Source organism: Theobroma cacao, chromosome 9 (assembly GCF_053813885.1).
Source record: "Theobroma cacao isolate CCN51 chromosome 9, ASM5381388v1, whole genome shotgun sequence".
NCBI classification, from domain to species: domain Eukaryota; kingdom Viridiplantae; phylum Streptophyta; class Magnoliopsida; order Malvales; family Malvaceae; genus Theobroma; species Theobroma cacao.
This window is the reverse complement of record NC_142647.1, coordinates 43230259-43252239: the sequence shown is the minus strand read 5'-3', so window position 1 is coordinate 43252239 and position 21981 is coordinate 43230259. Positions and strand designations below refer to the sequence as shown.

At 34.5% G+C, this 21981-nt stretch overlaps 3 protein-coding genes across 3 annotated transcripts; all 3 read right to left on the bottom strand.

Moving 5' to 3' along the window:
- Positions 1-8034: 8034 nt before the first annotated feature.
- Positions 8035-10509, bottom strand: ENODL18 (early nodulin-like protein 18). Its single transcript, XM_007015310.3, has 2 exons — positions 9938-10509; positions 8035-8610 (listed from the first exon to the last, which is right to left on the bottom strand). Exons 1-2 carry the CDS (start codon positions 10146-10148, stop codon positions 8123-8125), a joined length of 699 nt encoding a protein of 232 aa, XP_007015372.3. The 5' UTR covers positions 10149-10509; the 3' UTR covers positions 8035-8122.
- Positions 10510-14137: 3628 nt separating this feature from the next.
- LOC18590036 (protein NRT1/ PTR FAMILY 4.5-like) lies at positions 14138-17269 on the bottom strand. Its single transcript, XM_088809724.1, has 6 exons — positions 17150-17269; positions 16410-16452; positions 16085-16302; positions 15552-15974; positions 15338-15462; positions 14138-15122 (listed from the first exon to the last, which is right to left on the bottom strand). Exons 1-6 carry the CDS (start codon positions 17267-17269, stop codon positions 14270-14272), a joined length of 1782 nt encoding a protein of 593 aa, XP_088665850.1. The 3' UTR covers positions 14138-14269.
- Positions 17270-18305: 1036 nt separating this feature from the next.
- Positions 18306-21136, bottom strand: LOC18590035 (tubulin beta-3 chain). The gene is made up of 4 exons (XM_007015307.3): positions 21073-21136; positions 20573-20994; positions 19850-20119; positions 18306-19197 (listed from the first exon to the last, which is right to left on the bottom strand). Exons 2-4 carry the CDS (start codon positions 20964-20966, stop codon positions 18509-18511), a joined length of 1353 nt encoding a protein of 450 aa, XP_007015369.3. The 5' UTR covers positions 20967-20994; positions 21073-21136; the 3' UTR covers positions 18306-18508.
- Positions 21137-21981: the final 845 nt, after the last annotated feature.

Below are 21981 nucleotides of genomic sequence, written 5' to 3'. Positions count from 1 at the left end.
CAAATGCATCTATAACTGAATTAGCCTCAGGAACATGGACTCCTTCAGCCACGAGCGAGTGAAGGTCCCCTTCCCTTCCTGCAGATGCATCGATAACCGAATCAGCTTGAGGAACATGGACTCCTTCAGCATCATCTGATTGAAGGGTCACATCCCTTACCACAACATCATCTCCGTCACAGTCAACAACATCATCATGAATGTGAACAACAACTTCATCATGCTACCCATCATCAGCATCGACATCGTCCTCACCAACATCATGAGATGAAGGACCACACTACAAAACGAGATAAATGGGAAAATTCGTTAGCTCATAAAATACCACAAACCATAAATCGAGAACAAAAAATAGAACTACACTTACTAAACATAAACGACCAATATATGAGAGAAGATAGAATATTGTACTTGTGATTTCAGGCTCTCAAATGTCTGCATGGCCAGAGTCAATGACTAAATCGAAGCCTTCAACTCTAACATGTTTTTTTTATATCGGTGTATGATTCGTCGCAACTGACGCTTCGTGACTACTCCGTTATTGACTCTTGTCAAATGGGTCAACTGCAATAACATATATTACTGTGTTATTCAATAATCATATATGAAATTGTTGAACATTAACCGTTAGAACTTTAAAATTCATACCAACGGCTCGTTACCATTGTGCGATTGAGCAGGACCGATCGGTGGTTGAGGAGCTACCGTCTCCTCCCTCAACTGCAATGACAGAAATTACTGTGTTACTCAATTAACATATGTAGAAATGTTGAACATAAACCGTTACAATCGATCTTATAGACGGCTCGTTAGTAGTGTGCGTCTGAAGAGGACCTGTCGGTGGTTGAAGAATTATCGTCGTATGGTCCAACTGCAAACACAGATATGTTATTCGATAATCACATATGGAATTGTTGAACACAAACTGTTAGAACCATGCTTACCGGCTGCTCACTGCCATTGCCATGGTCATCCCCTTCCTCCATCAACTCAAGGCCCGACAGCTCATCCACTAAAGCAGCGATGATGCACCTCCGCTTCATGCCATAGTGGCTCTTTTCTTTTTTATTTTTCTCCTATTTTCCCGAGCACCTAAGCCCTAGTCTGTCCGATCCTCTATGTACCCTATTACCACGTACTGGTGGCCCTCAGATAACGGGACATCAATGTCCACAAAATACTTGTGGCTAGCCTCATCCGGGGTGGGCTCTAAGGTCTCAACTGCTCACAACTGCAAAATAGGGATTGTGATTAAATTTTAGGGAAAATTATTATACAAATGCACAACAGAAATTAGTAGTTGTTCACTCACCTACTCAGATGACTCCAACTTCTCAACTGTTTTGTATAAGTCTTTCGGCTTCTGATTGTATTGCCATATGCACATACGTGGGTAGACGTCATTCAGAGCAGATAGGGTAACTATTTTTTGGAAAGCCGAAATTGCCTTCATTGCCCAGAACTGCAAGTCAAATGTAACATTATTAAACCGTAAATGATAAACAAGTGCAACCATAAATTTTTATGTCAAAAGGAAATGGATAAATGTTTAGTAACAGTACTTGTATCACCCACGTGAATCCGTAAATGTTGTACCGTAAACGAGTAACCTTCTGTGTGTTTGAGGCAGTCACTTCAAACCCTTTCAAAAGGTAGTCCTCGGTTAGCCTCCAAACATAATGACCTCATGGGAAGGCATTCCAAGCGTTGATGTCCTCCACCAATGACAATAGCCAAGGCGTTACCCGTCTGCGATAGTCTTGACCAAATAAAATGTTGTTCACGATCAAGACAAGTGCCATCTTGGTCGCGTCGCCTGGTCGCTAAAAGTTGCCTTCGCGAAAAGTATCAAGCAACTACTGTAACTTAATGCTCTGCTACTTGTTCCAGTATCTGTCATGAATTCCATCCTCAACAACCTCGTATGGTCATCTGAACGCATCGGGCATTGGACCAAACTTCAATCCAGTGATAAGGCAGAACTCTTGCTTTGATATCCACCCCTTGCTCTTGCCAATGGCAAACCATAACTCGTGCTCCATTGCCTCTGTCTCATTGATTTGACAAATCATGATGTTATGCAGGAGACCAGCGCAGAAGTAGCCTTGTGGATATACGTCCAACAGCATTATGAAACATGTACGTTTCACTGCATCATACTCTCCTTTCTCTTTGAGAGTCTTGTTGATGTAATGCAGTTGCGACCACTTACAGTGGGTGTTGATAGCGACATTGAATGCCCACTTCTCCCTCGGAACAAGAAGCAAACTATTAAGATCCTCATATTGATTGAACTGCACCTGCAAAACATGGCACACATGTACGATTGAGTTAACCCGTAATGTGGAAACAAGGTATATTGAAGAAACAAATAAATGTTGTTACACGCCATGCATATCAAGTATAATGTTGTAACACACAATGCATATCAAGTCAAATGTCGTGACACACCATGCATATCAAGTCAAATGTTGTGGCACGCCATGCATATCAAGTCAAATGTCGTGACACACCATGCATATCAGTGTCGTGACACGCCATGCATATCAGTGTCGTGACACGCCAATCACTATAATTACTAACTCGTTACACCAACAGCCGTGACACGCTAAAAACCCAAAAAATCAGTTAACCCACAACACTCCAAGAGCAGCCGTGACACGCTAAAAACCTAAAAAACCAGTTAACCCATGACACACCAGGAGCAGCCGTGACATGCTAAAAACCCAAAAAATCAGTTAACCCATAACACCCTAGAAGCAACCGTGACACGTTAAAAACCCAAAAAACCAGTTAACCCACAACACGCCAAGAACAGCCGTGACAAGCTAAAAATCTAAAAAACCAATTAACCCACAACACGTCATATGTAGACGTGGACCCCCTTCAACGCTTTGGTATGACCATAAAACCAGGAAGAAAATAGTTTAAGCAAAGCATAACAATTGCAAAAAACACCAACATATCAAACCAACCTAGCAAAAAATCAACGAACATAAGAAAGTTTTAATTTTAGACTGACTGACCTCTTCACTGATAATCAACATTGTTGTTGTGATGTAGTTAAGCTGGCAAAGAACGAAGTCGAACTCTCTGCTACCTTTTGGAATGAGGAATGAATGAAACTCTCTTACTTCCTTCACACAAACGTTTGCGATTTCAAAAAAATATTTAATTAAAATGAAATGGCCTTTTATATTAATTTCATTCATTCAGTGGAAGTCCAAACGCATTCCTCGTTATTTGCTCGCCTTCTTTCATACCATGGCGTGTCACATATTCAACCCATGGCGTGTCACATATTCAAGCCATGCCGTGTCACACGTCTGATTATGACGTGTCACACACTTTAAACCCTACTGTGTCACACCCGTCTCACATATTTTTACTGTGCCGTCTCACACATTATCACACTAGCGTGCCACAAATTCCCCACATGAAGTGTCACACACTCTAAACCCTGTCGTGTCACTCCCGTGTCGCACATTATCATCGTGCCGTTTCACACATTATGACCCTGTCGTGTCACATGTTCTGACCATGGCGTGTCACACACTCTAAACGCTGTCGTGTCACATATTCTCACCGTGCTATCTCATACATTATCACCTTGTCGTATCACACCCGTGTCACACATTATCACCTTGCCGTTTCACACATTATAACATTGCCATGTCACACGTCTGACCATGGCTTGTCACACACTCTAAACCCTGCGGTGTCACACCCCTCTCATATTATCACCGTGTCGTCTCATACATTATCACCATGACGTGTCACATATTCCCTCCATGGCGTGTCACACACTCTAAACCTTGTCGTGTCACACATTCCCACCATGCCGTGTCACACATTCCCACCATGCCGTGTCACACATTCCCACCATGTCGTTTCACAAACTCTAAACCCTACAGTCACACAGACGTGTCACATATGGCCTGCTGTAGCACGACCATTTCTTACTTCGGATTCACATCTTTCTCCTTTCAATTCACCACCGTATCAGGGATTTCTAGTTTCACATCATTGTCAAAGCTTTCGATTCATCATGACCGGTTCCTCGTTCGGTTTAATATTACCCTTCTCGTATTATCTGAATGTCATGTTCGAAATATCTGAAAAAACATCTCATGCAACATTATCTTGTTTTGCACAAACTTCTGGGGAAAAAATTGGATGTTTTGCACAAAAGTAGATGTTTGGAAATTCTTCGCATATTTATTTTCTTATTTTTCGCCTGTTTGAGAGTGCGAATCATCGAAGATGTCTCATTAAGGGCATTTTTATCCCAAAATCTCTTATGGTGGTTAAAAATAGTTAAATTTATCTGGAATGTTATTTTCAAAAACACTTTATTTTCAAGGGCCAAAAAAAAATTTCCCCTTATGTTAAAGTGCAGAATGTTTAGGTGTGCACCGAATATTGCGTTTTTTAATTTTTTTAAAAAAAGTTGTTTAATTTCTTTATTAAATATTTTTTAAATTAATACTTACAATATGAATATTATAGAAAATTGAACCTGATTTTTAGATAAAGGAATATACATTTTTTTTATTTCTTTATATAAAGAAATATAAAGCTAGGATTTAGAAATTAATTTTGATTTTTTATTATTATTCCTTTTTAAACTCTTTAACTAACTATTATTTTTTATTTTATCAATTAGATCATAAATAATAAAAACTTTTATTCATGTCTAAGTCTCTGTATAATTCATAACATACTATCATTGACTAAATTTAATTCATAACATACTATTATTGGCCAAATTGATGCTTGCATTGATATTTTTTTTTTCTCCAAGAAAATTTGTTTTATTGCAAGTTCCTAAAAAACTTAATCAATAAATCATAGAAATGTTTAAGTTTTGACAAATAAACTCATGCTACGTCTTCATTAAGTTAAGCTTTATGTGTCCAAAAATTAAAATCTGTATAAGAGTCAATTTTTTTGCTAATTAATATGACCCAAAAATCACATGTTCAACCTCTCATAATGGAAAAAAGACATGAGTCGTATAAAGGGCACATCAATCAATTTAAAATATGGTATTTATTGCTTCTTTAAAAAAAAAAGTTATTGATTTGGCATTCTTATAAATAAATAATATAGTGTTTATTGATTTTTACTAAAAAAAAGTATATAATGTTTAATTATATAATTAAAAATAAATCATATGGATTTGATTACTTATTTAAATAATATGGATTTGATTTCAATTATAAAAATGAATTTGACACAAATTTAAGCCCAAACCCAATACAAATTTTTTCATGATTTTAACATTTTTGGGCCATTTAAGTGCAAGCCCAAGCCATGCCCAATGCACCCTCTAACCGATCGAAATTGACCAAAACCGAGGTCGGTTTCGATTGACCAATTGTTCCTTATGATCGATCGATCATAAGGAAAAATCTACTTCAGCAGTTTTCGTTTCTCTCGAAACCGAAACTAACCGACACTCACCCTTACTAACATGTTAGCATGTCAATATCACGTCATCATATTAGTGTCACATGGTACTACCACGTCATCATGTCCATGCCACATGGCATGCCACGTCATCATGCAAGTGCCACATCATCACATGTGTCACGTCAGCATTGATGTCATCCTTTTAACGACTATATTGGATGCCGTTAAAAGAAGAGATTAAATTGAAATAATTCTCAAAATCAAGAGATTAAATTGCTTTTATTTTGAGTATAGGGACTAAATTTAACAAAGTACATAGATATAAGGACTTGGTGGGTATTCGACTCACAAAATTTGGTCGTTAGAGCACCAATTTTGCGTTTTTTGTGGTCAGGGGTGAACTGAAGGTGGTGGAGTCCCTCAGTTTTATGTTATTATTTAAATTTATTTCAAAAGTGATTGAAATTTGAATAAAAGCTACTATGGAAGAAAGTGTGTTTGGCGGGAGTCAACAACCATTTGAAAAATGAAGGCTTAAAGGTTGAGGCAAAACGGTGTCATTTCATCATTGTCAGTATGGATAGTCTTAAACAGATGATAAAGGGTTGTTTAAATAAGTCTAGTTAGTTGTTTCATGTTATACGGCATATAGTTGTGTTGTTTTATTTTTAATGTTCAAAACTCTTTGTCCAAGTATTATTTTGATCTTTGTTTCTCATCCAGCTTAACCGCTACTTTAATTTTGTGTTATTATTACCGTTGTAAGTGCACAAGCACCTATGCTTGGTGTCTATGCTCTTTGCTTTAGATCTTATTTTTCAATACTCATACTGAGGCTAGATCTAAGCTCGGTTGTTTTAGTTTTTCGAATTCTTGTATAAAAACTAAAATGGAAATTGAATTGGTAAGAGGGAAAATCATATTTTCAGAAATGCTTTTCAAAAAAGAAAAGTGATTAATTTTTCTTCAAAATCAAGATATTGACTCAATTTATAACTTGGTATGATAACCTTTTAGTCATTCTTCATATAAAGTCCTAAGTGTGCCACTGTTTACAGTGCATCAATCATTGGAGAGTCAAATTTGCACTTCTCGCATCAAATCTGGTCATTAAAGCACAAAATTCGACCAATAGAGCTTCATATAGACGTTTCTCGTTATGGATTTGGAGTTGGAGCATCAGATTGAATGTTAGATTTTATTATATATAAGATAGTAATTTTCACAAAAAAGCTAAAAGTATTTTTGTTTAAAAATTTTTTTAACCCATTCCTACTCGTATAGAATAGTTAATGTCAAGGAGATTCAATATTAACTATTCCATATTTTTAAAGAAAAATCATTCTTGGAGAATCAAATGAACCAAACGTAAGTTTAGAACCAGGGGAAGTAGGAATACCCCAACCAAACATGCCACAGGGGAAGATGAAGTTTCACTAAGAAAAGAGTCTTCTTTTGAATAAACACGAGCAATATATATTTCTTGTGCTTAGATTAAGTCCTTAACAAAGTTCAATTATTGTAATTAGGGATACGAAAAAAGGCCTCTATATATACATTTTTATTTTTTATTTTTCTTTTAAACTATTTAGCATAGATGTAAAGTTGTCGGTAAAAGAGTATAAATTTTATTCTTTTTGTTTTGTTTTGTTTTGTTTCTCTTAATTTTGTTTCAAATGGGCTCTAATTATACTATTTTCAATAATCCTCTCGACCCTTTTTACTCCATTAGCCTTACAGTAGTGGGGGAGGGGCGGGACAGAATAAGATTCGAATAACAGTCTCTTCTTAAATCAACAAATAAATACACCAAAATGTAGTATTAATTTTAATTAAAGTAACTTATACAAGTACGAAGTATTGATTATTATAAATAACTAATTTTTAAGCCCCTGCATTGCAGGGTTATTCTTTTGTCATTGTTTATGTTAATTTTGAAAACTCTATTTATAAATTAATTTATATTTTTTTTACTTAATTCTTTTTCCCAAAAAAAATAGTTCCAATTTTTTAATCAAGAAAATGTAACAACAATCTCATTAAAACAATTTATCTCACCCAAAAAGTGATTAGGGCGTACCCATTCTAATGACAAGAGAGAGCTAAACTAATCAAATATAGATATATTATGTAAATCAAAAAGTGATTAAAGGATACTTATATTAATGACAAAAAAAATAAAAAATAAATAAAATTAAAATATGATAAATACTTTAAATACGAACAACGAGACAGCTATGCTAAGGTTTAATTTATAACACCAATTAATGATGCACCAATTTAAGATCATTGAGTTTGGTTAGATATAGACCAATCTCGTTTCTTATAATTCATAATTTGATTTTTCCTTTTGCCAAAAGTTTTTCACTTTATGATATATATTTTTTATATATAATATGCAATCTAACTACAAGTTCTTGCCCATTCTTACATAATAACAATTAATTAATGAATGAGGGCCGAATATCATTGTGTTCCACTATTAATATTTTATTAAAAAATTGATATCAATTATGGGATCAAATACTCAAATACTTATATTTTATGATTATTATCATTACTATGACTATACAATACCAAATGCATTCCCTAAACACTGATACACTCTTGCATTCAAAATTCACAAATAAAATTATAAGGATGTCGATTTTATTCTATAAAGGGAAAAAAGAATATTATAATAAAAAACAAAGTAAAGTATAAATATTCAAAATATGAAAAAAATTCCTAATAATATTAAAAACCCGTTCAATTTTCGATCCAAAGAGTTGAAAAGTAAAGAAAATGATCCCGAATCCTCATCCTTATCACTTTCCTCTTCAATGGGATGATTGAAGTTTGCAGGTACAATAGTATCCGGGGCAGAATCATCACTCCCAAAATCAGGACTGTTTGGAGCTGGGGCGTCATCTGGTTCTTCTAGGCTCTTGGGTAACCCTTGGCCGTGAGTCACATTTATTTTGAATTGCTGACCATTCTGGCACTGCTCACCATCATAATCACTGGAGAAGAAATAATTCATCCCTTCCTTCACCAAGGGAACTGGCACTGAGACTGGATAAGGCACCGTGGCCGATGGATTGGCCGCCGACCATTCGATGGTATCGTTTTGCAAAGCATCATTGTCATCACAGAGCTTGTATATGGTGAAATTGTATGTTTGCACTACTGAATGGTTATTATCTGTATTAAAGACTGCATAAACAAAATGAACACAGAGTACTGTCAGAAAGAAACAATTTCTCTATTTCCAAATTTTATGTTTAAAATAAAAACAAATAGTAATCAAACCTGTGAATTAGTGTGACCAAAGAACCAAATGGTCCATATTGAATACTCACAAAACAATACCCTAATTAGTTAGATGTACCCAATTTGTGGAGAAATAACATAAAGAAATAGCTTCTATCTGGCCAATATATTCTGTAACAGAGTAATAGTGAACACAACAGAGAATTGTCAGAATATTCTTCAAAGTGCAAACCTTTCATTTTTTTATGTGTACTTTTTATTATTCCATCACCGGCAAAACAATCATCTTCTGCCAGCTTGGACAAAGAGGGTTCAATGCTCATGCATGCTATTCTCCGAATCCAAGAAGCTAATGCCCTCAACTTTAAGCATGTCAGTCAGCGAAATTCTTATAATGGTATTGCACATGGGAAACTTCTTGCAACACAATCCATCTTTTTTTCACTACATAAACTTGTAATTATTGAAGTCAATAAATTCATGGGGGATTGGGAGGAAAACATCTATCGAGAGAAACTCAAAAAAGGTAACGGTTGAGATGCATGCAAGGCCAGGTGTGTGGACAAAATCTATGCATTCTCCGTAATAAATGCTTCTCTTTTTGGAATAAGTTTTTTCAATCACATCTATGCTTAAGTGGGAAAGCATAACTTAAAGGTATTTGATTAATAGAGTACTTTTCTTTTCTCTAAACTAATGGAAGAGTCAAGAGTGAATTAGGTTGCACTATCAGCCTTTTAGTTTTCTCCATTAGCAGTGCCTATTAGGATTCAGGAGTAATAAAAACCCCAAAAAGAAAAGAAGAAGAAAGGAAAGGAAATCAATAGTTGAGACGAGGTATGAGTGGAGCAAATTCAAGGAGAAGCTTAGGGGAAAAAAAAAATTCAAGAAGGCAATTTGGATTAGTTCATTTCTTTTCCTCAGTTAAGAGTTTCTGCAAAAGGAATTCAGAAAGTTGCAGCTAAATTAAAAAAAAAAAAAACAGATTTTCTTGGGAGTTCATATTGTTATAATACTTCACAACAGATCAGTAACTTGAGTATTTGTGAACTGAAGATCTCCAACTTAACTTATGGAAACATTTCCTTATATGGGTTCACATGGTTTCTTCTGTTTATGGAAATTTACTAAAAATCCACAGATTTTTGTCATGACTACAGATAGGAAACTAGAAGGAAAGCAAAAGTAAATATATATTGCTCATAATTCAGGAACGACAACATCAAAAGAGTAACAATTTAAGAGAGATGCAAGTATAAAGATATCTTACTGAGGAAATCTCCCAAGCTGAAGTTTTTGGCAGCTGCCCATTTCTGGTAGTTTACAGTAGGCTTTTCAAGGGTGTCATACCAGCCCAGGGAGTCACCAACTGTATAGTTCTTGTAAGCTGTAACAGATCCTGAAAAAGAGAGAAGCAGAAGACAAGAAATTGTGAAGAATTGCAGAACTGAAGTACTAGTGTAACCTCTCTGTTTTATCATTCTTGGTTTCTGTGCTGTTTGGTGGCCTATAGTCTTAACCCCGGGACTTCACCTCTTCTACTGAGAGAACCAAAAGCAATGGAATTGCCACCTAGTGATTTGTATATGTAGCCTTGCCTTTGCATGGAATTACTAGAATGGTCTATCTTTTTTGTGATGGTCCCAGAGCCATTACATTGTCAGATTCATAATTTTTTTTCCTTTAACAGCTGAGTGGATGATAAGAAAGGAATAATCTCCCAACTCAAAAGTTATTAACTACCCAAAACCAGAATAATTTACTCATCATCACAAGACTTGAAAGACTTGATTACTAGATTGTTTGCAATTTTATTGTTTCTAATAGCAGTTTTGAGGAAAATAAAGCTTGCTCACACATCCGTTCCATTCTGATCAATTCTTTTTGGATAATGAATTTTAACTGTGTTATGCAAGAAAAACAAAAATGGTTAAATGCTCCAAAATGAACTACTATTCAAAGGGCAATGACTCACAGTTGCAATTCAACTTGCTAGTAGAATATGGTAAATGCTGGAAGGTCACCTCTCATTTCAACACAGCCATAGATGCAATAATGCAATAATGCTAAGGTTCAAGTCAACTACTTAGTTACTCAAATTTCATGGTTGATCCAATAGTTATGGTTCAAGCCCTAGTGTTTTGAGTGGCTTATATTTTGCAGTGAATGCTTGAACTAGTAATTCTATTATCTTATAAACAATAGAATTTAAATACACCCCCCCTCCAAAAAAAAAAAAAAGAACTAAAGAAGCCATTGTAAATGCCTCTATGAAGGTCTCTTTCAAGGCTTCCTCCTTCAAAATGGGATACAGACTTCTATAAATGCAAATGTATGAACAAGTGAACAATGATAGGGGCAGGTATCATCTGCCATGAAAACTTATAATATCTTTTGTCACGTGGACAATGACATGACAAATTTTACACCCTAAATTTCCAGCTTTTATAGCAGATTTTTATCTATTTGCAACCGCACATTGATTTCATTTGTTAAACGACTGAAAGTAATATATTTATGATTTTACCTATATATAACCATTCAAATTTAATTCACTAGTCTTTAATCAATCAAAGGCTAGCATTTATATGTTTTTTTTAACAATATTTTTATCTTTTGAGGTTAAATTAAAAGGAAGAAGAAGCCTCAAAGATATTTATTTGTCTTTGTGTAGTAATTCATGAAGTCATCCGGAAATTGCGTGGATATATTGTTTTTCTTATAAAGGACAGAAATAACAACCAGTTGATTGGATTTGGTAAGTAGACTAAGTTAGGTGGCTGAAGGGGCTGTCACCCCACTGGCAAAGAAAGAATCAAACCACCAACAACTATATATTGAACATAACTAATTTCTCTATGTTTACTATATATCTTAATTATTTTATAATTTTTCTGTACAAGTTTGTTGGAATTGAATGCCCCCTAGCTAAGCCTTCACATTGATAGTAAATTTGTTAATAAAACAGATCAATTCATTTTAAATTTTCACATACGTATCATATAGTATCTTAATTCTTACAATAATTAATATGGGGCAAATAATTGGGATACTATTAAAAAGTGTGTGTATATATATATATATATATATATATATGTACAGTAACAACTAAATTGACCACTAATAAATTTTATGCATGAAAAATATGAGCTCTCTCTTTAATCTCTGCTTAGACTTGCCTTTTACTGGGTTTATTAATAAAATGTTGAAGGGATAAATTTTTGTGTAAAATATTTAAATTTGAATCGTAAGATAAAATATTGGACTTATCAAATATCAGTGATGGGAAACCGAAGCAGTTGATATTAGGTTGTCATCAGGCTAAGTCCGCGAGGAATTGAAGGTTACTTATACTTATTGGATTGGGGTATAGCATCATTAATTTTCTTCTCTCCCATATTTGTTAATACAAAAAATAGAATAGAAAGAGGTGGACATGTGAGATGATGATACTAGAAAGAGTGTCGGTGGCATTCCAAGCTGTGCATGTGCCCTACCACCTACTGCTACACGTGCCTTATGTCAATTAGACACCACGTCGCTTTTCTTCTTCATTCCTCTTCTGTTTGTATTCACTCCATTGCTACGGTACCCTACAAAGACTAACAATCTCTTTGTAGGAAAGAAGGAATATCCATGTGTGTTTAGTTAATGGAAATGTTTTTTTTTTTATTGTGGATGTAAGTAAATTTCAGCGTTCAATCATTTAATTTTGTCTTTTTTTTTATAAATTATTATTTGATTGAATGTTTATTGATTCATTTTGCTGTGACAAAATAGAGAAAAAAAAAAAAAAGAGATTTGAGGTAAAATTTGAAGACATAATATTTTAAAAAAAATTTAAGTTATTTAAAAAATTTAAACAAATTTTTATTTTTTATTATTTTTGATTAAATGTTTTATTTTTTATTTTAAATCAAATAAATATTTATTATTAAAAATTAATTAATTATTGTTATTTTAAATATCACTTATTATTTATGTAATGTAATGTTAACATGATATTTTAACAAGTCATAATAATATATGATAACCTGATATAATGGTATGATTATGTAATATTTGTATTGTTTATATTAATATCACATCAATATCAACACCAAAAGAATATAAAATGAAAAGTAAAATTTTAATTAATGCAATTTTAGTTATAAAAGTTTATTTGATTCAAAATAAAAATATAAAAACTTAATTGAACATAATAAAACAATAAAGATTTATTTAAATTTTTTAAATTATTCAAAACTTTTTCAAATATTATGTAAATCTTAAATAAAAAATATTTTTCTTATTTCCCTCGTAGCCAAGGAAAGAAGGGAAAGACAAAAATACTTTTCTTCTCTCTTTCCTTTCTCTCTCTTTCTCTCTTACCAAACATAAGCATAAAAAAAATTTAGATGAAATTTTCTGTTAACTTTCTTATGAAAATTCTTGTGGACTTAATAGTCTACTTTAAAGATTTTGTGTTCAAATGAGATAAAAAATTATGGGATAAAAAACAATTACTTTTCATTATGTAGTTTAAAATCACATGTATAAAAAAATTGAACAAAAGTTCGAATGGAAAATAAAATTTAAAATTCATTTGATAAATTACATATATGAAAACTAAAGATAATTTTCATGAATCTTACTATTATTTCTATAAATTTCTGTTTTAAATGAAAATTATCAAGTATTTTTCATGGTTAAAAAATTAATTAAAATAGCTAGCAATGTCACAAAAGTAAAACCAAGAAACTCAAATTAATTAAAATTTTCAAGCACAAGTACAATAATGTTAAGTCACAGCTACAACCTTCAAACCATCAAATTTAGCAAGGACCTGGTTAGCAAAACCCTTCACAAATCATTGCAGCATATCATCATCACCTCTTCTCTTTCTAATCATGTACCAGAATTGATATTTTCACTTCTTACATAGCTAATTATCAGAATAAGTTTTCAAAAGCAACCCCCAACAGCAATAATCCATGTTTAGCACTTCAATAATGAGACTTTTAAGTTTGAATCTTCACTGCACCACCTTAATCATCCTAGTAAAGAATGACTTACCCTTAATGGAATTATACACTTTTTGGAATCATTGGCAACAAAAGACAACAATGTTGCACCAATCACTTTCGTAGGCAATGCTTGCTCAGCCATGTCCAAGGATTTTGTTTTCCTTGGACGACTCTAGAGCCATCCGTCTTGCTTCTTAGATTGCCTGACAGATTGAATTTATAAGTATGATATCTCCTGTATGTGCACCAGCTGGAAGCCAGGGCATGTGAAGTCTTTGTAGTTTGTACTAATAGAATGTTCATGCAGCTTGCAAGTGAGGGCATCATCAACGTGGCACTTCACTGAATCTTTTGAGTCATTGATCTAAGAATGGTGCAGAAATTTTTATTTATGGTGTACAAGAAAGTTGGCACTACTTTTGCACAGAACTGCAACAGCATTTATAAAACCTTAAGCGATACAAATCAAATATAGGAGGACAAAAAAAGGATCACAAAACTGATTATGTGATAAACTTATTGGCTCTGTGGTGACACTGCCACAAATTATATCTCTAATCAGTGCCTTCATCATCATACAAATTCAAAGCTGCTTCTTAGTTCTGAGTAGCTTGATCATCATATCTGCTCTTTGTTCCAGTCTCGGATTCTGCTGTGTCTTCCTTGTACTTATACCATGAAGCACAAAACAGATAGATAATAAAGTTGAGGGTGCTAAGGACAGCTAGGAACCAATAGAAGAGATTCAGATTATTGGCATTTAAGTTATCACCATGTATCCACCCTGTCTTGCTTGGAGTGATCTTCTCAGTGACAGTGTTTATAATGTTGACAAATGCAGTACTCAAGAAGTAGCCAAATGATAGAGATAACCACGCGAAGGAAGTAGCAAGCGATTTCATCCCTGAGGGAGCTTCCTTGTAGAAGAACTCCATTAGTCCAACAATTGTGAACATGTCTGCTAGTCCAAATATTCCATATTGGAAGGAAAGCCAGAATAGACTAATAGGCTTGTACGGATCTTTTATGGCCTGATCCCTCCTCTTAACTTCAACTAGGCCGGCAACACCCATTGATATGATAGAAAGGACAAGACCAACTCCAACCCGCTGTAGTTGTGTGATGCCTGATGGATGTCCAGTGATTTTTCGAGCGAAAGGGACAAGAAGAAACTCATACATGGGTATTAAGAATATCATAAAAACTAGAGGAATTACTGGTACAGATGCTGAAGGGAATTTTTTGCCAAAAATATATGGATCCATGAAGAACCCTTGGTGCACTGAGAATGTCTGCAATTGGGCCATGCATGTGTTCATTATAATGGTACTGGCTAAGATGGGCAACATCCTTGTCAAAACCTTGACTTCCTCAACTTGTGTCACCGTGCAAACTTTCCAGGGCTCTGGAGTAGTCTCTTGAGGAAGAATAGCAGCCTTGTCTAGTGACCTGTTTCAGTCGTAGGAATTAATTTGCATAGATGTTGTTGGTAAAGATCTAAAATGTCAATCTACTAAATCAGGTCTGATTTGGCAAGTGACTTTGCGTTTTAGTAACCTCATCAATGAACTACTAAAAGTATTAATTACTGTCAAGAAGAGTATTTGATTGTTTATTTGATCACTCTCTGAAGTGAAAATAACAAGTTCATGGTATATATTCACCTGAACTGATTGGTATGAGAGAGTTTTTCATCGTATTGATTTATATCTTTATCATTGATCTCGAAAAGTTCATCAGAATTTTCTGGTAATGACAATCTTCGGTTTTTCATTGCAACCACGATAACCTGAACAATCCACAATTCACTCTTATCAGGAGTCAAATATTATACGGTACTATATGAGCACGAGGGACACAGAAGGTGAGAAAATAAACCTGCACTATTCTCAGTAGAGGACTGTTCCCAAGAGGGGGAAAGCGGTAAAATGGCTTCCCAAGAGCAACTGCAATGAATCCAATAATAGCAGTCATAGTGCCCATGAAGAAACCCCAGTACCAAGCCTCGTTCATGCTGACCCACACTACGAATGAGACACCAATTACTGCTCCAAAAGTGGTGCTTAATAAGTACCAATTAAAATAGCTTCCAATCTGCTTTGCTCCTTTTGGATCCTTGGAATCAAATTGATCGGCACCAAGTGCCGGAAGAGCTCCTTTGACTCCACCTGTACCCAAGGCTAATAGAGAAAGCGAGCCATAGAACATCAATGCTAAGCCGCCTTTGACACAATCCTTCTGGCAAAGAAGATCGGGCCGCAGGTCTTTTGAATAAGCTTGAATGGTAACCATTGACAGTCCCTGCGAATAAAAGCAGGATTAAGAAAATATTGAGGAAATTAATAAGCAAAGGATTAGGAAGTAGTTGAACTTGTATAAAGCGAGGCACACTTTGATATAGTTAAACTTACTATTACTTCCAGTGATCCAAATATCAAAATTGTATACAGTCGGTTCAAGTAAGTGTCTGAAATGAAGCCTCCTAGCAGTGTGAGCAAGCACACTGAGCCCAAGAAGTTTGTAAGAGTATTTGAAGAAGTGGGAAGATCAAGTTTCATCATAAAGTGGAAATACAGAACCATGCTAACCATGTTAGCAACAAATCCAATATTCTCAAGGGCCCCCAATGCTACATATCAGAAGAGAAACATGAATGAGTTTATTTAATTACTTCATTGTGATCAAGTTACCTAAGCAAATCCTAATTTGCAAGCTTTTTAAGAGCATAGTTCTTACCAAAAACAAAAGAGCAAGCACGGAATCCACCTTTCTTAGCATCCTGAAATCGAAAAACAACAGTCAGTACATTAACAATACAGAGGGGGATGTGGGAGAAGTAAATGGAAGTAGAAGGAAATAAAAACAATATGGAGATAGTCACCATTTTTGAGGCTTGAGAGCTTAGCAAGTTTTCAGTTGCTTGTGAGCTGTATGTTGTCTTGATCAAATCAAGGCATGGCAGCTCTTTTATAAGGGAATGGCAAGAGATTCTAGCCCCCAACTCTATTCTTAACTCCAGGGACTCCTTGGATAGTTAGTTTATTCCTCATTTTGGAAACCAAAGCCGAATTCTCTCTCAGTGTCTGTGTGGTTACTGCTAGTGTTATTCCCTATTTCGGATTATGTTCTTTATGTTTCATAAGGATGCTGGGAGCCGTTTTGTTGATCACCTTTAACATTTTTCTGCAATATTTTTATTCTGCATACTTTAGATGTATATATATATCCTCCCAAATCATTGACTTTGCTAAGCAGGTTGACAAGGAAAGGTTGTACAACTGTGGGAATCTGCCTCCGAGGGAGATTTCCACAAAGGTTATAAAATTGGTAAATGAAGATATGGAAGTCCTCCAATGGTAGGACGGTTGCGTTAGGTTGTTCTATCCTTTTATGGCTAAAGAGACAAGGTTTTTAGAGCTATATGTATACAGTATTTATAAATTCCTCGTCCTATTAACCATTGCCTAAGGCAATACCCCTCCTTTTAGTCGGCTGCTGTTCTCTCCAAAATTTATAATAATATCTTGATTAGAGGTCTGTTGTCTTGGTCTCTCTTTTCCTAGCGAAACTGACTCGGGGAGCTCGCAGTCACCCATCTTCGACAATAGCCACTACAGGGATAGGGACACCAATGGGGTAACCACAATCAGACTTTAATGGTAGGCTCTACTAGACTGTCGAGGTGTCCACGGGCCTGATCCAACTCAGGCCGGGCCGATCGATTTTAAATTATTATTAAATTACTAAATAATATATTTAAATATATAAAAAAATATTTTTAATATTTTAAAATTATAAAGCTTTTAAGGTTTCAAAGTATTAACCGAGTTTGGTCTGATTCATAACTACCTCTAAGTGGATTAGAAGTCTTGAATTCAATGGTCATTAGTCAGCTGCCAGTCTATAGGTGACTTGTTCTGAATTTCGGTCCACCCTTTCCTTACCTTTCCTCCTTGATTTGTATTAAAAAATAATATATTTTCTGCTTTTATTATTTAGATGATTTGAATTTTCAAAATTATTTACGTATATAAATCTTTTCACTAAAGTTACGAATCATGATTTGAAATGTCATTTAAAATTGTTATGTCTAAATGAATGGGGTTACTATGATTTTTTTTTTTAAAAAAAATAGTTATGCGGAAATATACTTAGTTATAAATATGATTGAAAATTTTAATTAATTTTAAAATCAATCACCTTTAATTACTATCAAATAAAAAATTAGATTAAATCATAACTCGATTCTGTATTAAATATAATTTAATTGGGAAAAATTGTTGTCATCCTTGGATCTTATTGAAAATAAACCTACCTCATTATTTTGAAACATTATTTATCCCTTGAAAAAATAACTGATGTTAGGATTTCATTAATCGAATTACTATTTGTTCGAAGGTAAATATTAAAATGCCCTCACTTTTTTCTTCTTTTTATTTTTTTATTTTAATTAATTTCTTTGTCACTAAACCTTTTTCTTCTTCAAATGAAAGGTAATTAATTTATTCTAACTAAACATAGCCCATCTTCAGCTCATTAATAAAATTCCAAGTCTATTCCATAGGAAGAAGATGAATTTCATTATATCTTGTACCAAATATAAAAAGACAATAGCAGGAAAAGAAACAGATATAACAAATACTATTAACTTTCATTATAGCAAACGAATTGAACAGCAAGGCTAGAATTCAAACAGATAAAAAGAGTAATAAAAACAGCTTTTCACATATGTTACCACTCAATCTAACAGAAAATTGCACTTTTTAACTCTCAAGCAGTATATCGAGGCATTACCACAGTCCACAATATAAAGTAGCACACAGCCTTTACATCTCTCACATCTCATGAACACCTTCCTCCTCCTCCTCCTCCTCCTCCTCATATTCAAGTTCCTCATCAGCTGTAGCATCCTGGTACTGCTGATATTCAGATACAAGGTCATTCATGTTGCTCTCAGCCTCAGTGAACTCCATTTCATCCATTCCTTCCCCAGTGTACCAGTGCAAGAAAGCCTTCCTCCTAAACATGGCAGTGAATTGCTCACTCACTCGCCTGAACATCTCCTGAATGGAGGTTGAGTTACCAATGAAAGTTGATGCCATAGACAGGCCCTCAGGAGGAATATCACACACACTAGACTTCACATTGTTTGGAATCCACTCAACAAAGTATGAAGAGTTCTTGTTTTGAACATTAATCATTTGCTCATCAACCTCTTTGGTGCTCATCTTCCCCCTGAACATGGCTGAGGCTGTGAGGTAGCGACCATGTCGTGGGTCTGCAGCACACATCATATTCTTAGCATCCCACATTTGCTGGGTGAGTTCTGGGACAGTTAGAGCACGATACTGCTGAGATCCCCTCGAGGTGAGAGGAGCAAACCCAACCATAAAGAAGTGCAGACGAGGGAAAGGAATGAGGTTCACTGCAAGTTTTCGGAGGTCAGAGTTGAGCTGGCCAGGGAATCTAAGGCAGCATGTGACACCACTCATGGTTGCAGAGATCAGATGGTTCAGATCACCAACTGTTACAATCAACAAAAGAAAGTTACTTCAGCATTAGCCTTATAGCAATGTAGCATTCAGGAGAAGAGTATAGCACTTCCCACAATATCAACCACATAAATCTCAATCAATTCTCACTTATACAGTAAGAAGAGGGAATTCAATTTTTTTTTAGAAAAAAGGAATAAATTTAAATTATTTACCCAATTATATCAAAAGAACACGCCTAGCCAGCCAATACTATCCCATGGCATTATTTAGGAACAAAAGACTCACACTATAACCAAATCTGGGAAACATACACTAATATACTTGACTATAGATCACAACAATTCTCCTGCTTCGTTCAATATTATCTGATATTAACACCTATTTCTAAGATGTACATTTACATAATCCTTTAGAATGAAATCCAGACAATAAACCAGCAATAGAAAACTTTAGGCAAACATTATTAGATAACTCAACGGAAACCAGACTTTCAAAAAAAAAAAAAACTCAACTGAAACCAATTCCACAGAGTTATTCTGCAAATCAGTTACTGCTCAAGTTTTGCGCAGAAATTTAATGGAAGTAATACAAGATACCAAACCAACACACACAATCAATTTTTGTACATAAAAAGAAATTGTAGGCAATCATACAATATCAAGTCAAACAATTGAAACTTACAGCTAGGCGTAGTTAACTTCAGGGTCCTGAAACAGATATCATACAAAGCCTCATTGTCCAACACCATGCACTCATCAGCATTCTCAACAAGCTGATGAACAGAAAGGGTGGCATTGTATGGCTCAACCACTGTATCTGAAACCTTTGGTGATGGGAAGACAGAGAAAGTGAGCATCATTCTATCAGGGTATTCTTCTCTGATCTTTGAGATCAACAGGGTACCCATCCCGGAACCAGTTCCTCCACCCAGAGAGTGGCAAACTTGAAAACCTATTCACACAAACAAATAAACATGTAAATAAAAACCAAAAACCAAAATTAAAGAAACAAGATACCCCCAACATCAACACCAACATCTCCAAAGCAAATTTCATTAGCATTATTATTTTATCCATTGCCCAAGATGTTTGTTTTACCGCATAAAGAACTTTGAATATGTTAACATAACTCTAATTCAATTTTTACTTCCTTTTCTATAATCAAATGGACACGTGGCAAACATTAAAGAGACAAATAGCCAAAATTTTATAAATTAGAGTATTCGACTGCTGGTGTATAGAATTTTTTTTTTTTTTGGAATTGGGGAAGGGATTCAAACTCCTCTTTCTACATTAACTAATGAGCCAAATGCTTTTACAGACATTAAAATGTCGTTTAAAGCATCAATATTAAAGAAAAAAACAGTTAAACTTGTATTAAAAGAAGAACTAAAAAAAATTATACCTTGGAGACAGTCACAATTCTCAGCCTCCTTTCTAACAACATCAAGAACAGCATCAATAAGCTCAGCTCCTTCAGTGTAATGCCCCTTAGCCCAATTATTCCCAGCTCCAGATTGTCCAAACACGAAGTTATCGGGCCTAAAGATCTGTCCGTAAGGTCCAGTCCTCACACTATCCATAGTTCCCGGCTCGAGATCCATGAGCACGGCGCGTGGGACAAACCTTCCACACGAAGCCTCATTGTAGTAAACATTTACACGCTCCAATTGCAGATCGGAGTTTCCGATGTAACGTCCTGTGGGGTCGATGCCGTGCTCGTCGCAGACCACTTCCCAGAACTTGGATCCGATCTGGTTCCCGCACTGCCCACCTTGTACGTGAAGGATTTCCCTCATTTTTGTTTTTGAAATTTTTTTTTAATTCCTGCGAAAATCAAGAAATGATAAGTAAAAAAGCATAAAATAAATGAGTAAAAAATTAGATCTGGGGATTGGGGCTTACAGTAGGCGAGTGCTAGTGGGGATGGATGTCGGAGGATGATAGATAAGAGAGGGAGGGAGTGCCAGTGGGAGTAAGAAATGAGGATTTTTATAACGGAGAATTGAAGGTCAAGGCTGTGAGATCGGACGGTTGATATTGTTTCCCTCCTTTTCCGTTTTTGGGCCGTTGGATGCCGTTGGATTTTGTTTCTGTGGGTTTTTCTTTTTTTTTTTTAAATTTTCGAGGCGTCTAGATTGACGGAAATATCCTTTTCTCAAGTGACTTGTTTACCCTTGAATCAGACATCATACTCAAATTAATATCTAAATTATTTTAAAAAATTTAAATAAAGTCTTTTATATTTTTATTTTAGATCAATTTTGATAAATATCTAAGTTATTATAAATTGTGATATATCAGTATATCACATTATCATCAATTTTGATATGTTAACATGCCACGTTAAAGTCACACGATATAAAATAATAAAAAATATTTTAACTAAGTTAATCATTAATTATAAAATCTCATTTTACTCACAATAAAAGTATAAGGTTTATTTGGATTAAAAAAAAATACAAGAGCGTGAACGAACATAATAAAATTATAAAAACTTACCGAAATTTTTTTAAATAATTTCGAGACTTTTTTAGGTATTAGACCTTTGAATTATTATTTGAAAAAGAAAAAACAATAGAATTTTGGATATTGATTTAGAAATTATTTAATATTTATTTAAGTACATTAAATTATATTTAATATATGAATTACTATAGTGTAAGGTAAAATTGATCTTAATCCAAATATGGCTTCTTTATATTTTTAAAAAGCGGGTAAAAATTTTCATTGAGAATATGTGTGTGTTTGCATATAATATATTTTTTTAAAAGGTAATTTTTTTTCTTTTAAAACTAAATGATTAAAAGTATA

Bases quoted from the DNA above. Each gene is read 5' to 3' on its own strand.
- ENODL18 (XM_007015310.3), bottom strand. From the start codon at position 10,148: ATGATAAAACAGAGAGGTTACACTAGTACTTCAGTTCTGCAATTCTTC. The intron at 8,611-9,937 runs GTAAGATATCTT...TTGTTTATGCAG, and splicing joins CAGCTTGGGAGATTTCCTCA to TCTTTAATACAGATAATAAC.
- LOC18590036 (XM_088809724.1), bottom strand. From the start codon at position 17,269: ATGGGTGACTGCGAGCTCCCCGAGTCAGTTTCGCTAGGAAAAGAGAGA. The intron at 15,975-16,084 runs GTAAGTTTAACT...TTTTATTCGCAG, and splicing joins TTGGATCACTGGAAGTAATA to GGACTGTCAATGGTTACCAT. The intron at 15,123-15,337 runs GTGAATATATAC...CGACTGAAACAG, and splicing joins TCTCATACCAATCAGTTCAG to GTCACTAGACAAGGCTGCTA.
- LOC18590035 (XM_007015307.3), bottom strand. From the start codon at position 20,966: ATGAGGGAAATCCTTCACGTACAAGGTGGGCAGTGCGGGAACCAGATC. The intron at 20,120-20,572 runs GTATAATTTTTT...TTGTGTGAATAG, and splicing joins GAATTGTGACTGTCTCCAAG to GTTTTCAAGTTTGCCACTCT. The intron at 19,198-19,849 runs GTAAGTTTCAAT...TGATTGTAACAG, and splicing joins GAAGTTAACTACGCCTAGCT to TTGGTGATCTGAACCATCTG.